The 16,862-nt window shown below is 42.9% G+C and overlaps 1 protein-coding gene across 1 annotated transcript; it reads right to left on the bottom strand.

The window, feature by feature from the left end:
- Positions 1 to 24: 24 nt before the first annotated feature.
- Positions 25 to 16,659, bottom strand: LOC138613438 (1-phosphatidylinositol 4,5-bisphosphate phosphodiesterase zeta-1-like). Its single transcript, XM_069687106.1, has 11 exons — positions 16,470 to 16,659; positions 14,875 to 15,076; positions 12,620 to 12,764; positions 12,161 to 12,313; positions 9,978 to 10,164; positions 9,709 to 9,843; positions 8,783 to 8,899; positions 6,630 to 6,802; positions 4,211 to 4,337; positions 357 to 506; positions 25 to 101 (listed from the first exon to the last, which is right to left on the bottom strand). Exons 1-11 carry the CDS (start codon positions 16,657 to 16,659, stop codon positions 25 to 27), a joined length of 1,656 nt encoding a protein of 551 aa, XP_069543207.1.
- Between the last annotated feature and the right edge of the window lie 203 nt (positions 16,660 to 16,862).

Below are 16,862 nucleotides of genomic sequence, written 5' to 3'. Positions count from 1 at the left end.
TGAGTCTGATACGCAGAGCTGTTTTTAGGAACACCAAACAAAGAGGGAGGCTGGATCCAGGCTGCATCCGTCTCGGGACCGAAGAGGAACCCAGCGGTAGCCTGGAGGTGGAAAAAAGGAAAAGAGATGTGAAAAGAAACACATGTATAGCTGCTAAATATGAGCATCGCACAGACACACAGGAGGATTTTCAGCAAAACTCGAGCGCAGAGCGGAGAGCAACCTTCAGTAATGCTGACACTGAACGAAGGGAAATACAATGATGGCCGCACAATGTCACCTGATGTAATGTAGCTCTTCGTCTGACTCCAAGCCTCCCCCCACCCCTTCTCACATGTTCTGTTTCTGCGGCTCACCTTTCTTCAGGCTGGTGAAGGGCAGGGTGTACTGGCCCACAAAATCACTGCTGAGGAAGCCGGTCTGCTCCCGGACACAGAAGCGGATCAGGCACAGCTCAGGTACGCTGATTTTGAAGTTCATGTCTGTATCCCAGTAAGGACTCAGAGCTGTGGTAATCAGAATTATCAGATTAGGTTTCGTTAAAGCAACATTTTTATATTCTGTAAAGAATGGGCCAAAGTTCCCCTCACCTCTATAGAGAGTGTTTAGCATTTTTTAGCTCATTATTTTGGTTTTATGGCCCACAACTTTACAACTGTCACCGCTCTCAAAGAGTGATTTTCAAACGCTGCAGGCAGGCAGATTTTTTCAATAAAACAAACGAGACAAATTTAGCAACAAGCTGGTGAAACATATCGGACCGTCAAACTGTCAGATATATTCTCAGAAGCTGGTGGAGACCAAAAGAGAGTTTAAAGAGAGCAGATATTGGACTGGACAGTTAAAAAAGCACAAATTCATATAAATGCTAATGTTTCTGTGTGTCTTCAGGATGTGCACCTAACACACTACTTGTCATATTAACTTAATGGGGGATAATGTGTCAGAGTTGTGTTTGCAGCTTGTCTTTGCTGCATTAAGTGGCTAAAAATGTTATGGCATGTTTAAAATATATACTTAATATGATAATATTACTTAAAATGATAATCTCGAGATTTTCATTTAAATAAATGTCTGTTAAGTCACTATCAATCGCCAAATGAGGTAACACAATGGTGACTGAGCCTATGGCCCACTGATGAAAGCCTTTACATTTGCAGTATTACAGACTGGGCTGACGCGTTTTCCACAAATTTGATGCTCAGATGAAGCAAACAGTCTAAAAAGGAAAGCCACCGTCAGCCAGGGACATCAAGAGTTACAACCGGAGCCAACCGTGGACGTCACACATGCTACACTGTCTGGATATCTGGGAAGTGTGCTCCTGCAATTAAAGTACCGTGCCACCAAAGAGAACAAAACTGAGATCTTCGAGATTACCACTTTAAAAATCACAGGCTGAGCTTTTCTTTAGTCACAGTGGTCTGAAAGCAAAAGACCCTAAAAGCTGAGGACATACAGAGGGAGTAGAGTTACCATCACCAGAGTAACAATAAGGCTACAAAAGCTAAGTGCAAATGGGCTATAGGTATATAAGTGAAATTGTACTAATTGTACTTGTGTTAATTTATATGCCACAAAACCAAGATGGCTGACGTGGTTAGTTATAACTCAGTTTTGACTAAATATACTGCTGTTAGCCTTTGGACAGCAGAATAGAGAGGTCCAGCTGTTAGAACCCAATTCACTTATTTATTCAGCTTATTGTTGGACAAGCCCAAATGTCCATCACTATGCTAGCAGCTACATACAGTATGTGGAGGTGTTTGGTGCTTTGATCCACATACTCACAGTGACATGCTAACATTTAGATGTTTAACAGATGTAATTTACACCTTGTGCACTATCTTTATTCAGTATGTTAGCATGCTAACATTTGCTCATAAGCACTGAATACAAAATACAGCCGAGGCTGATCTGTCGTCGAAACATTTCAGTTTGGACCAAGTGTTGAACTTTCCAGCAGCTGACACTGGCATGCAGGATGTAAATGAATATTTATCAGACCCACAGTAGCTTCCCTATCATGATGACGATTTATGGCGTCAAGTGTTATTCAGCTCCACTGTCACTGTGACAAAATGAGGAGAGCACACATACAAAACTAATGAGTAACCTCTGCCGCATTCTCAATCCTATTTCTGATTTCAAACCATTTTTCTGAAGCTCCTCTGTTACATACAAGTTTAATACAAGTCCACATTCATTTGTATTCACCAGTGACCTTATCTGATTCATAGTGTGAAACGATTTTATGATTTATGCCCATGCATAAGTGCTCTGCCCTCCAGGACTCATGCTATCTCTTATTCCTTCTCTCCCTCTCCGCCTCATCGCAGCAGCCGCGTACAGAGCTGTACCCTGTCCTTTTTATGTCTTAATGTTAAATTTTCATCTTGGCATTTTAAAGACAGAGGCTCAAAATTTGATGCAACGTGCTGTACAGTATGTTTTGTGATGAAGACTTCTGAAAGAAACCTTGACAGCTGCAGGATTAGCTTCCACACTAAGTCTCTTACTGGCACCAAACTTAAGAGACCCACACAGTCTTCTCATATTTATCATTATAACAATTGTAGACTAGCCCTCGTTGTTTAAAATCTCTGAACACTGACGAATCCGTGCATGTATGAGGCTCCAGCTGATGCCTAGAATCACTTTTCACTTCATCACTGTGTGCACTGTGTGGCTGTCAGCTCCATGTTTCCAGTCATAGCAGCAGCGCATGACAGACTCCTCTTCAAAGGAGATCCACTTCTACATTTTGAAGAAACTCATCAGCACATTCCTGCTCAGACGCCCAACAGCAGCTTACTGGGAAGCGGATTGAAAAGGGGGAAAATAACTGAAACCAGGAAGTACCGCTGTCACAGAGCAGTGTAATTCTCTGTGACATTTCAGGCGCTTTTTCAAGTTGTCACTTGAAGGTTGCAGGAGCTCGGCTTGTTCCTCGATATTACTTATATGTGTATCAGTTTGTTTTGGGCCATGCTGAACACCACACTGGTCCTGAATTAATGGATTGGCATGAAATTTGGTGCGTATGTTTAATGGTTTAAGGAGGATGAAACTTTGGTGCCACTGGGGGGTTGACATTTGTGGTTTTTCCTGAAATATCAACGGCTTCTGATTGCATAAATATAAAATTCAGTACAGGATTTCGTGCCCCCTCAGAATTGATTGCGACAACTCCTCATTGGCGACAAAATCAGGTAAAAATCTTAATTTGTTGGAAGACTATATTTATGACAAATATCTGCAAGACCACAGCTTTAAATGGAGAGACGCCTGCGTGCTCAGGCAGGCACCTCGAGCTGCATTGATTTCACACTGACATGCGTCATTCTTCACCTAACAAACACTTCCTCTAGGTCGATTTAATCTGCAAGATTTCCAGTCTCTCCCTCTGCTCTGTCATTGCCAGTACTACGCTCATACTTTCAGCCCCACCACCACCACCCCAGCATCCACCTGCAGGCTCCGACTGGGGGTTTAAGATATTATGTCATCACTCCTCAAATTTCTGCATGTAAAATAAATCTGCGAGGAGCGATGATGTCGGAGCCGAGACGCCAAACACAAGCTATGTTCTGCTGCTGCAATAAAAGTAGCTTCTCTCAGAGGTGTTAGCGTTGCTGTAGACTGTTTTCTTTTACTTAAACTTCCCAATATTGATGCACTCCTGTCATATTCTACAGCATTTAATTGTTACTACAATAGCATCTTTTTTAATGCAAGTGAATGTCAAGGTGGCAATGTCCAATTTCAGAAAAAAACTACAAAAATATAAGCCTCTTTCTAAGTCTAATATAAGACTTTACAAATTAATCTTTTATGTCGTTCTTAAAGCTAGCTTGGTCATTTAATTAGTCAGCATTTTCTGTTACATTTGCTGAAATCCCCTTCATATCCTGATAGCAGAAAAACATCCGGTATCTGTGGCTGTCCCAGGCCTGTAAGAAGTCTGTGCACTCATTGCACACGAGCAGAGCCTTTTCAGAAGCTAAAGCTAGCCAGCTAGTCACATGAGATCGTGAGGATACTTATATCTATCTTACTTTTCCAGGGTTTTCCAAAGTAGCCTAACTCAGGTTTAATTTTCTGCTGAGAAAAGTTTGAAAAAATACCCCTTTTATAAAAGAAGTGTAGCGCTGAACCGATACAGCTGTGTCTTAAAAAGGCCACATACAGTTTGTCTCACAGTACTTACAGTTGCCTTTGACAGTATGTGTGTTTTTTCTCTGCGAGTCAGATGCGATCCCATGAATTTCTACTCTGACGAAAGGGTCCAGGGCTTTGCCACTCCTGGGGACAGGTAGGTTGGAACCACTGATCACCTGCAGACACACACACACACACACACACACACACACACACACACACACACACAGGGAAGCCGTACAGGGGTGTATGAGAGTGACATTGATGTCAGGCATGAACCGTAAACATGAAGGAGAAAACAGGAGAGCACAGAAGAGGAGGGCAGAGCAGAGGGCTGTAATTACACCAGTCTGGGGAGAGGCAGGCTTATCTGCAGTCCTCTCACACTGAGCCTTCCCTCTCCCGGCTCTGATCAAAGACAAACCTGCATGTACTTATCACGACATGCCCCGCTTGGCACTGACGGAGCTTTACAGTGTCCGGCCCAAACATACAGGCCCCTTTCCTCTCCGACAGTCGCACTACAAAGAGCCCTGCTTAAGCTCATTCAGTGGTCAATCCTTCCGAGGGTGTAGAAAGCAGTTTAGAGTTATCAATTCATAAAGATTTGCTATTAAAAAACAGACCATTTCTTATCGCTGACAGTTTTATGCTAAATAGACTCATGGAAGCTCAAGGGGAAATATTGTTTTCCTGAGCAGATGAATAATTTATTGTTCTGCGATTGAAACCCCGGCCCATCCGAACTTACAACACTGAACGCCGCTCATGACTCTGATTCCCACCGAGTTGAGAGTCGAGACTGCAGAATTCTCCCTGAAGTGATCAAATAATACAGAACGCTGATGTGAATAAATAAAGGTGAGGTTTTTCCCAGGGCACCCCAAATCTGAGCGCAGCACATTTATATTTCATGCACTGTGCTGGGGAGATGTACAATGTGTGTGCAGACTGCATCAGAAGACCGGGTCGATGTGCTTCAGTTTAACTTGTGAGGGTCGATACATCCTCCTGAAGTGTTGGCTAAAGATTTATTTCCCTTATCAGGCAACAGCACGGCCAAGAAGCATAGTTACTGAGCGAGCTGGGGATGAGGAAATCCATCCATTATCAATACCGCTACGAGTCGATCCAAGCTGTCATTGGGCAAGAGGTAGGGTACACCCTGGACTGATCGCCGGTCAGTCACAGGGCTGACACACATACACCTTTCCCACCCAAATTAGCACATTGACGTGGATTTTTCAGACCCAGGAACACCCACGAATAAATGTCTCTTTTCCCATTGCCAGTGAAATATATTCCTTTCGGTCTCTTTTTTTTGCTGCGTCACAAACGCGCCAGAAACAGGGTTAGTAAATATAGTACACTCGAATCTGAAGAAGCTCTGTTGTATGTTGCCGGAACTTCAATGCACAGCATCGTGCCAGATTTGAGGCGGAGATTAGCATGTCGATCGCAGCCGAGGCGATCATTACCCGGGTCTGCTACAGAGTCATTTGACCCGGGTCTGAATGCCGATTGTAACCTTTCACACTAAGCAAAAAAGCCGGATGTTAGCGGGTGTTTTTTGACCAGTGGGAAAGCGGCTTTAGACACAGTCAACCTTTCAAGCACATTTTCACCTACGGGCAGTTTAGAGTCACCAATGAACCTAACGAGCATGTCTTTGGACTGTGGGAGGAACTGGAGGGAGCCCACGCATGCACAGGGAGAACATGCAAACTCCACGCAGAAAGGCCCACTACGTCTGAGCAGGGATTCGAACCAGGACCTTCTACCGTGCAGCACCGGTGAATAGATCCGGTTGAAAAATACACTTGCAATCAGTTTAACGGTCAGGATTGTTGAGACGAAAGTGATCATTTAGGCCCTTTAGGTCAGATTTGACCTTTGCAGCAATAAGTTCTACATATTATCCGTGCAGTACAAAGCCTCAGATATCTCCTAACATTATGTTCTACACATAAGAGCAAACTTTTGAATCTCTGTAATTGGACTCATAAAAGTTAGCGAGTAACCGTTGTCCCCGTTGCACACTAAAGAGATGTTAATTGATGTCACTGTTCCTCTTTGCCGCCTCATTACCTCTTTGTCATATTGCTTAAATATGCCACATTACAAGTTCTGCTATTTTGTCCCCTAACGTGCTTAAAATAATGCAGAAGTGATGATTTATTAATTGGAACATGCGTGTAATTCTATTAGATCAGCGCTCTCCCTGCTTTCCCCAAACTTTCTGAGGGAGATAATCTAATTAAACAGAGACACTCTCGGGGAGTTTACATCATTGTTGGTTCACAGCATCCGGCAAGAAAGCATTTAAATGGAGGCTCTGTTACACAATCCCTAGACTGTGAGGGAAAGACACACGAGTACATGCACATGAAGCACACACACACAGCCCTGTAAAATTACGCCATAATCCCAGAGTGGATTATTTAGCCTTTAGTGCTTCGTAGCTGTACCTTTAGCAGCAGGTGTGTGGGTTTGCGGCTGTGCTGGCTGCAGGCGGGATCAAAGCTCCTCTGACTGGACATGAGCACCGCTGGCTTCAGGACGTATCCACAGCCCCCGTTGTCCTGGAAACGGCCGTCATTAAGGTCCATAGCCAAGCCCAGAGACTGGAAATTGAGAGCGACTGCAAAAACACCACAGAACAATCTTGGATCAGTGACAAAGAGGAGCCAACAGAGAGGCAGAGAAAAACACAATTTATGAGAACAAAATTGAGTTTGTGAAGCAGCGTGACATGATCTCTGCTTCCCTCCTGTGTTCTGAGGCTCTTGTTCATTCTGCAGGAGGGAGCTAAATTATACAATGACTTGAAATGTTTCCGCAACAGTAGCGCACATTGCATCAGGGACGCATTCAAAATCACCAACTGTGCAATGAGAGCATCTGCAGAGAGTTTTCTTCGGCAGTGCAAAACTCGGCGCTGGCGTGTGTGCTGCATACACCATGTCTCTGGTGTCATCAGCGACTCAGCATCTCGGATTATGTGAAGAGATGGCGAGATAAAGAGCAGCAGCAGATGTAATCCTGTTTAGAGAGAAGTATGTCTCTGTTGGGGTTGGATTGCAAACACCTGTGACTCTGCAATAACATAAATAAATCAGCAAAACAAAAAAAAACACCAACAGATTGGAAAGAATCCTGCTGTATCTGTTTATGATGTTGTCACAGGCTCATCTAACTGTAATTGATCCGTCCAGGCTGCTGCTTTGTACGGCAGTCTCCTGCAAATATGAAAAGGGCCGATCACCATCTGCACAGCTGCCACTGAAGCACGATGGCAGTCTGCTCGGCGTTCAGCGGGGCATTGTGTCAGAATCAGTGGCGGCTGCGTGAGCGATGGAGACGGATGAAGGAGGAAGTGTCGAGACGAGCAGAGTGGCAAAGACAGAGTCGGACAGATTGGGGTAATTACACTAAAATGAATTACTTTGTGGAGAATAGTCAGTCTCAGGAGCTCGGGTATGTGATATGCTCATGCTTGACTCTAAAAAAAGATAACTGCACAACAAAAAGTAAGCTGTGACCCGTACAAGGATGTATTGTAGAGGGAAAAAAAGACATTTGGGACGGTGCAAATCGATTTAGAAAAGGTGCGATAAGCCAGGAGAGGACTTGCTCCGGGGGAAAAACACAGATGAGGTGGTCAGGCTGTGGACCGGAATGAAATGTTCCTTTCACTGCTAATCGACAGGACACTCTGCAGGTTGTTCACTTTGAAGTTTGACAATCTCTAGTTTCCGGACTGCTGCTGTATTTCTCTCAGTGTGTGAAAAAAAGAAGAAGCTTGTAATGGATTGTGATGGTTGTTATGTGTGTCGAGAACTTTTTGATTTCCTGCCGACTCAAAGAAATCAAAGAAATTCTTTTTTTGAATAAGTGTTCTCGGGAATTTCATCTCTTCTAAAAATAGTAACAGAGTTGACAACAAAGTACCAATAACTGTGGATTATTTAACCCCTTTCTGAATTGACACACTTATTATTAAAGTTAAAGTCTCTAAGATCTCAGTTACGTTCTCTTTAGTGACACCTATGGAGATAAACAGTAATTGCGGGAGCACACGTCCCAGATATCCAGAGAGTGTCGCATGTGTGACGTCCACAGTGGGCTCCAGTTTTCCTTGCTGATGGTCGCTTTCCTTTTTAGACTGTTTGCCTTCATCTGAGCGTCAAATTTGTTTCTTTTTCTTTGGATTTTCACTTATTTTTGAAGTTGTATCTGTAGTCATTGATCTTTTCTTTGTTTGTTCAGCCATAGTAGATTACTGTTTACTCGCAACACTTGCAGAGAGCGGAGAAGCAGCCGCTTAGCTCCGCCTACCCTCTCTGGCAGACCAACCACTGCTGGCTGATGGAAAACGCGTCACTAACTGGGCGATGCTTGTGATTTTTTTGGCGAAAGACATTGACTTAACAGACATTTATTTAAATGAAAATCTTCGAGATTATACCTTTAACTAATATATCTTGTATTCCAATAAATGTGTGTTTGTTATAAGCATCTTGGCATGCATTTTTTGCACTTTTACTGCATTCTTTATGTGTGCACAAAGATCTAATCTGTCTCTTATTTTGGACTGTCATTCTCTCTCTCTCCGACTCACCGAGCTGTGAGCCGACGTTCCAAAACTCCTGAGGGTTGTAGTTGGATGAAGACATCCTGTAGGCTGCTGGGTAAATCCTGATGAGGAACCTCTGGTTGTGCTGAACAAAATCTGCACCTTAAGAGAGATGAAGAACAGCACGCAAAGGTCAGATGTCACCTCTGATTCACACTCATTAAAGAGAAAGTGCACTGATTTAGATTTGAGTTGAATTATTCAGTCATAATGGCAGATGAGGATTCTTGAAAATACAGTCTGTTAAAATAGGAAGTATTTTTTAATACGTTATTTTAAGAGAAAATCTGAAAGCATCTGAAAGCATCTGGCTTCCAGCTTCAGCCTGTGTGTGATCGTACGCTGTGTAGTTTCCCTGCAGGGCACGATGGTGAAAAGAGACTATTGAAGGCTTATACAGCTCAGCATAACCCAGACTGCTCACGGTTGCTGCCAACCGGCTCATAATGTCGCTGTGTATCTTGAATGTGTCACTCCTCCTCAGCTGGAGCGCGTTTCTCTGCATCACTCTGTTTCTCCGATATACAGCAGCAGACACTTAAACTGATTATCAGTTGATTCAAACCTCTGTGGGCTCTTTCCACTTCCCACAACTATAGAGATTATGTAGCATATTACTATGCTTGTGCTGTTGCGCTTTATTATTCCCCTTAAAGTACTCCCCTATGTTGTATACGTCATGTTCAATGTGCTTTGGCTATTAAGGAGGTTTATGACACAAGACGTAATTGAATTTCTTGTCCAACGAGGACCTACAGAGCGTTCTCCCTCGAGTTAATGTGATTGTAAATCCTGTGAATCTGCTGGGCTCATCACAATTACATTTTGTAATATTTGCTGTTAATTATACACATACTTTATTGCTTTAAAATCAGGCCTGCCTTCTTTCTCCTCCATAAGCAACACTTTACCTGAGGCCTTGGCGAGCTTGTGAGCTTTCTTCTCAGCCATGGACGTGTTCTCATAGTGGTTCTGATTGTCCCTGGAGTGACTGAAGCTGATGAACTTGACAGACCTGGTGTATATGACCAGGTCGGATAAAGCCTCTGCCACCACCACCTTCTTCTTCTGCTCATTGTATTTAGGGTAGAGAGGGAAACAAAGTGAGAATACAAGACTAAAACTTCAGCATTATTGTCCTATTGGCTGCGCCTCTTTTCTGCTCTTTACTCTCTCTGACTTACTTTCGCTTTTGGCCCTGCCTTTCTAGGAGACCAGAACTTTGCTTTGGTTTGAAGATCCTCGTCCTCCTCATCCTCGTCCTCATCCTCGCCCTCATCTACACTCTCCTCTGCCTCTGTCCCTGCTGCGTCCTCTGTCCTAATCTTTAGCTTTTTATTCTTGATGAGGATTTTATACTTCAGATCCTGGCGTCACGACAGATAGAAATACAGTAGAAGCTCACATACATTCACCTCTGCAGTCATAACACTATCACACAGTTGCATCAGTCAACAAACTTGCTTTCTCCATCCTCAAAATGAGGACACACACATCAAAACATAGAAGCTGTGTCCCAATCCAGGGGCTGCAGCCTTCGAAGGCCGTATTTGAAGGCAGATTGCGTCACAGCTGCACATGGAAGGCTGTCCCAATTCGAGGGCTCCTTCAGATGCGGCCGACAAATGCGTCCTCCTTTTCCCAAGCCGTGAAGGATCCATCGGGTGCATCCTTCACAGCCCAATGTATCCCGAGATGCATTGCGCGCCAATTCAAACGAGATGGCGGACTCTCAAGCGGCCGAGGAATACAAATAGGTAAACTTACACGACGTAAGTTATGCTAGCTAGTTAGCCCGCTAGCTACCTGTAGCTTGGGCGACAGGAGCGACGTTTGGTGACGCAGGGGTAAGGGCGGGAGCAGCTTGTGACGCAAACAGGAAATCCTCCGTAGACCAGACTGTCTCATTTCACCTTTAACGGTCTATGGGGATTGGGACACCGCTTTTGTGTCCATTTTGGATAAAGAAGCAGGAAGCAGCAGGTGTATCAAATCGCTCAATCGCACATCTGCTGCTGCATTTCACCGTCTTCGCTCCAAATCTGTTAGTACTCCATATTGCTCTTTAGGCAGACGAGCAGCAGTATGTTTACAGTGAAAAAAAAACATTATGGTGTGGACTTGGAAGCAGCTCCACGGTGCGCCAACGACAGGAAGTCACCCTGTCAGCATGACATACTGCTGGCACAGACAAAATATGCAAAATAATTACAGATCTGCCAACATTAACAACCTGTGAGTCCATACAGTATGAAAATTATACGCTTTAGGAGTGCACTCTTTCATTTATCGCTCCAAATGATACAGTCGGGAGAGCCAGAGCACAGGCTTTGCTTATGTTGATGTAATTTAGGATGTCATATGAGGGTTCTTGAGGGTTCTTTTGCCCATGTTTGCGACAAAAACAGAATAAAGTAGAGTAATAAGCTGCTAATGAACTGTAGCTTATTTCCAATCCTACAATAACACTGCATAATGGAAAAAACAGAGGGAAGAAATCAGGTTTTTGATGCTTACTGTGGCTTTGAGGATTTGGTAAACAGATTTAAAATGTGGTCTGAAAGTGGAGAACAAGGCGACGAGCAGATCTAAGTGCTACATGTAGGTTACACTTTCATGATCGGACGGTAACTTGGGTTTTGAAGCTTCATGAATGTGACACATAAATGCAGATTAAGTGGTCAGGATGTTGGAGGTTAATAGAAAAAATAAAGTCGATAGTGCTGAAGCTCCTAAGATAAAACAAAAAAATACATAGGGATGGAAAAATCTTATATGCACTCTCAGGATGAAACACACTTTGCAGCAACTTTCAAAGCAGAAGAAGTCAGAGGCAGCAGAGAAACTCTGGCAAGACGACGTCGCACATTCATCCACACTCTGAGAAAAAACCCTTCATCCTTCTCGTCACATTCAATACGCTGGAGCGACTGTTCCAGCATCTTTCAGGCCAGTCGAGAAGCCATGGGGCGAGGCAAAACACTTTTAAAGGAGCCAGGACTCAAACAGGGCAATCTAAATGATCAATCAGCTCAAGTGCCTCAGCACGCTCAGAATGATGGACACTTCTCAGGATCTACCCCATCACATTAGACTCGCTGAGAGATTAAAGAGGCTTGCAAATGCCGACGTCCATCTACCCTCCTGAGTCCCAGTGGAGGAGGGAGGCACAAAAAGCCTCAGAGAGAGGACTAATGAGGCCCTCTGTGACGACGGAAAGGGCTTTTTTTTTCTCGCCTTGCTATGACAGAAGATGGGGATATAAACATACAAACACTATCATCCCTCTAACATTAAACACAGATCCTGCTTTTGATTTACCCCCCAGATATCCCAGCGCGAGCTCGCTCTTTTGACTCTTACATTCGGGCTTGGGAAGTCGCCATTGGTTTGGTGATCCAGGGGGGCCCTCAGCAGCTTGTCCCCCAGGATGGAGATGAGGTACTGGGCCATGACCTCCTGCTGCTCCTGGGAGCAGTGGTTCTCTAAAGACAGGATTACCGGGTAAGCAGACACCTGTCAGGAAATAATGACATAAATAAAAAACGATGATTCAACCGCTATTTGCAACAATTAGCATCAACCTGGATCTGCTTCTCTCTCTGCGGGCTCTAAATAATCCAGACACATCACAGAGAATTGCCTGAACCGCATGAATCAAAGACAGCTCACAAGCAAAGCATTACTATCAGAGATGATATTAATTGGAGTAAATGCAGCTAAGTAGGACTCCTGGAGTCCTTCAGAGGCAGGAATTAGACGCCTGGGGCACCTCTGCAGGATGTACTCTGATACGTCATGTTACATACTATATACTGTTACCTCGAAGGCATGTTGCCCCACAGTGCTGATGACGTCCTTAAACAGTATCTTAGTGGTCAGGGTGTAGCCATGGTAGACTACAGGCTCCATGTCTGGCCCATCCCAGCAGTCAATCTCCAGACAGCGACAGCCTTTCCTCAGAGCACTGTGCGACACACAAACACAGACAGAGACACACGCACACACGCTGAGTCTCGGCAAGGCTATAACAAGCTCTTATAACGTACAGCGTGAGAAATGAGAAGTGAAATGTTCATGCACAAACTGAGCTATTTCCTTTCCATGCATCACTTCATTAAGTGCTCACATGTCAGGCATACATTTAGTTGTGTATAAATACAGGTGAACAATTTATTGCTACTATTAAATATCTAAAACTATATCTAACAGCTTTTCTCTATCTGCATCTGCTGCCAATTTAACACCAGAAAATAACACATGTACAGTTTCACAGACAGAATTTGTTATTTATTTCTGTTAGTGGTGGATACAAATTATATCACTCACAGCAGGGGTGTGGAATAATTCACTATGGCAATGAAACATTTTGAAGTAACTCCAATGCGATGTTATATCACCCTTTAACTCCAGACATTTTACATTTTTATTCATGCTTTATTTTTAGTTCAGTTCTAATCTATGCTGTTCTCTTTGGTCACAGAAATGTCTTGTCAACTCTGTAACAGAGCTCGGCTAACTTTGCTCCGGTTTATCACAGACACGAGTCAGATATGAATCTTTTCCAACTCTCAAAAGGAAAACAAATCAGTACTAACTAGCTTTAAACCAACGTGACACAATTAGACATTAATGTCAAACAGTTTTTCTCAAGTGGCCGTTTTTATGAGGTGCGTAGGTTTATCTCGGTTATAAGTCAATTGCATCTTCAAGTTTCACAACCTTTTGCCAGGCTCTTGATACGATACGTTGCTTTACCATACGATGCGACACAATGCAATGAGATGTGATACTATACGACACAATGCAATATGAAACGCTATAAGATGATACGAAAGAACACAATACAGTATGATGCGATACAATATGATATGAGGAAACATGACGCAACTCGATACGATACAATATGATAAGATATAAAACAACACAATACCGTACGATACGCAATACAATACCCGATACGATCCGCAATACAATACGATACCATACAATATGATACTCGATGCGATACGCGTTACGATACGCAATACAATACGCAATACGATTCGCAATACGATTCGCAATACGATACAATACCATACAATACGATACACGATACGATACACGATACGATACACGATACGATATGCGATACGATACACAATATAATAAGATACCATACAATACAATACAATACCATACAATACGATACATGACACGATACATGATACACGATACGATACGCGATAAGATACAATACGATACGATACGTTTATCCCAGTAGAGAAATTTGCTTGGGACTCAAATGCTGCACACATCCAGCTTTCTCCACAGTACCACTAATAAATAAAAAACTAAAACAAAAAAAAATCAACATGAGAAGCATCTGCTACCAATGGCAATCACAAGTTACCCATATAATAATATGGTGATAAGAGAACACCAACATTATTTAAAATTGTGTTAATCTTGTATTTCTTTTCCCAGAGAACAGATTTGGTCGATTTCTTGTCTTCGCTCGCCCACCTGTGAGTTCATTGGATTTCTAAAAAGCCACCTTCCACTCCTGACACTTCATACTCTCTATATGATTCTTTTATTATATATCTGAGTAAACCGGAGCTTCCAGGCCGCTGGTTTGGAGGTTTCCACTCAACCAGCCGGCCAGAGCGCTCAGCACTTTCACAGGGACCATAAATACAGCACTTCTGCTGCCATCAGCCCCTTTTGTAATCACCTCCATTACCTCATAAAAGGACCACTGCAATTTCATCGTCTGCCTCAGCACATGAGCGGGCCAATGAAATGAAAGGAGACGAGAGTATGCAGATAACACACATGTAGGTCTGGAGGACACACTTCAGAGAAAAGATAATAGAGTATTGAGAGGCATTTTAGATCTGTATCAGAGCCAAGCGGTGTTTAAATAGGTCTTATCATCTGTTCTGACCAAGATAAAATGGAGGATTAATCAAATAGATGAGATTGAGCAGATAAACTGATGTTGGCTAATTTGCAAGCAGAATTTAACCTACGCAATTTGATGCTAAATCATGAGGACGAACACAAACTCGACTGTATACAATGCTCTTCCCTACCAAACATAGGCATCCAGGCGGCTCTTTCCTACCAGCTGATCTCCGGTCAGGTAGGTGTTATGTGAAGAGGAGATGAAGTAACTGGTCAGAGGTTGGTCCATGTCTTGGTACACAGATGTGTAGGCCTGGTTGAACACACAGCAGTCTTTGGACTCCATGTACCTGAGGAATCCTTCAAACGTCATGGACCTGCTTTCTCTGGCTGGAAGAGGGGGACACAGAGAGAGAGACCGAATCTGCATCAGGTCTGCTACCAAGCGCAATAAAATTACTACAGTTTACTAGCCAGCTCAAACAAAAGATGTGTTCCTAGTGCTAAAAATGCTAGAGATATAGTAGTACTGCAGAGTCAAATGCCAAAAGCGCCAATGACAGTGGACAATGCTAACTTGTATGTTTAGCAGGTACATTGGCAGGTATAAGGATGTTTGGTAGGTATACAATACCCACTATCTCAGTTAGCTTGCTTTCATTTGCTTATATTAGCACTAAACCATCTAATATCTATGTTCTGAGTTAGCATGCTTACATTAGATGATATTAGCACTAAACAGTAGCATAGCTTTGTTCTGAGTTAGCATGCTTTCATTTGCTAATATTAGTGCTACACGATAGAATATCTATGTTCTGAGTTAGCACGCTTACTTTTGCTACAATTATCACTAAACTGTATAAATATCTATATTCTGAGTTAGCACACTTACATTTACTAATATTAGCACTAAACAGTAGCATAGCTATGTTCTGAGTTAGCATGCTTACTTTTGCTAATATTAGCACTAAACTGTATAATCTCTATGTAAGCGTGCTAACTCAGATAAACAGTAGCATAGCTATGTTCTGAGTTAGCATGCTTACATTTGCTAATGTTAGTAGCATATCTATGTTCTGAGGGTTCTGTGCTCCCTATGTTTCCAAGCTCAATATCCTCTTAACATTATACATTAGGTAGAACTTTTAAAGCTATTTATGTTCTCTGTGAAACATGTCAAAAATTCAACTGTTTCCCTCGGTAAGAAATATCACCCACCTACAGCTTAATGTTGACTTATGTGGTACTCCTTGAAACCGACCTATTCAGCTAATCTTGTTGGTTCACTTTGCTTTTAATTTCAGATTAATTTGTCCCTGTACAGTGCGTAGCTTCGCTCAGGGGTCCAAAATATCAACGTCACACATCCTCTGTATTCAGGTAATTTATTCACTGAAATAAATATAGGCTACAGTAAGAATTTCCCCTCAAAATCTTCTGTTATTTAAAAGTTATAAGTGAAACAAATGTGGTTCTCTGTTAAGATGCAGGACATGTTAGCCAAGTGTTGTGATGCTGTGAATTAGCCGGCAGTAAAGTTTCACTCAGCTTAGACAACAACTGGTACTAGTCCACTGACGTCTACCATTTTCCTTCTGTCATTTTCACTTCCTGCCTCAGGGATTACGGCAGATCACTTTATCAGCCAAGCACCTCTGGAGCTCAGGCCGTAACTTCTGCTACAACTCAAGTTTTAGTCCATAAAGAAAACATCCTTTTTCTTTTACCCATAGTAATGAGCAGAAAGCAGCCTGACATGATACACAGCTCTCCCTTCGCTTACCTGTCTCTTCAATCTCATATCTATCAATCAAACTCTCTGCCGCCTCCTCAGTAGCTGTGAGCTCCATCTGCTCCTTGTGGAGGAACCTGAGGAGGGCGCAGGCGGGCAGAGTGGTCTGTCCACAGACGTAGCTTTGGTACAGATGCTGGATTTCAGCTCTCCTGGAGGAAGGGGCCTTGTTCTTCTTCATCTTGCCCTGCACACATCACAAAAATTTTTTTTAATCGCTTGTCGTTAAACTTTAGCACTTAGTCTTTAGTTTTTTCCTACTTGTATGAATTCTGTAACTACTACTGATTTATTTAAGGCTTGTGTCTTTCTGCAAAGCTGAATATGTATCAGGATGGTGTAAGAAGGAGGCAAGTGTTGAATTTAGGTCCATTTAAATTATAC

The sequence above is a fragment of the Semicossyphus pulcher genome, unplaced genomic scaffold (genome assembly GCF_022749685.1).
Source record: "Semicossyphus pulcher isolate SPU_LCO1_2020_fin unplaced genomic scaffold, fSemPul1.0.p SCAF_8, whole genome shotgun sequence".
Lineage (NCBI taxonomy): Eukaryota > Metazoa > Chordata > Actinopteri > Labriformes > Labridae > Semicossyphus > Semicossyphus pulcher.
Note: the sequence above shows the minus strand (reverse complement) of the source record. Positions and strands in the feature narration are given on the sequence as shown.

What these genes read in the sequence shown, in the direction of transcription:
- LOC138613438 (XM_069687106.1), bottom strand. Translation starts at nt 16,659, where the DNA reads ATGAAGAAGAACAAGGCCCCTTCCTCCAGGAGAGCTGAAATCCAGCAT. An exon ending in CGCCTGGATGCCTATGTTTG is followed by an intron (nt 12,765 to 14,874) that starts GTAGGGAAGAGC and finishes TGTGTCGCACAG; the next exon opens with TGCTCTGAGGAAAGGCTGTC. An exon ending in AGGGCCAAAAGCGAAAGTAA is followed by an intron (nt 9,844 to 9,977) that starts GTCAGAGAGAGT and finishes TGGTGGTGGCAG; the next exon opens with AGGCTTTATCCGACCTGGTC.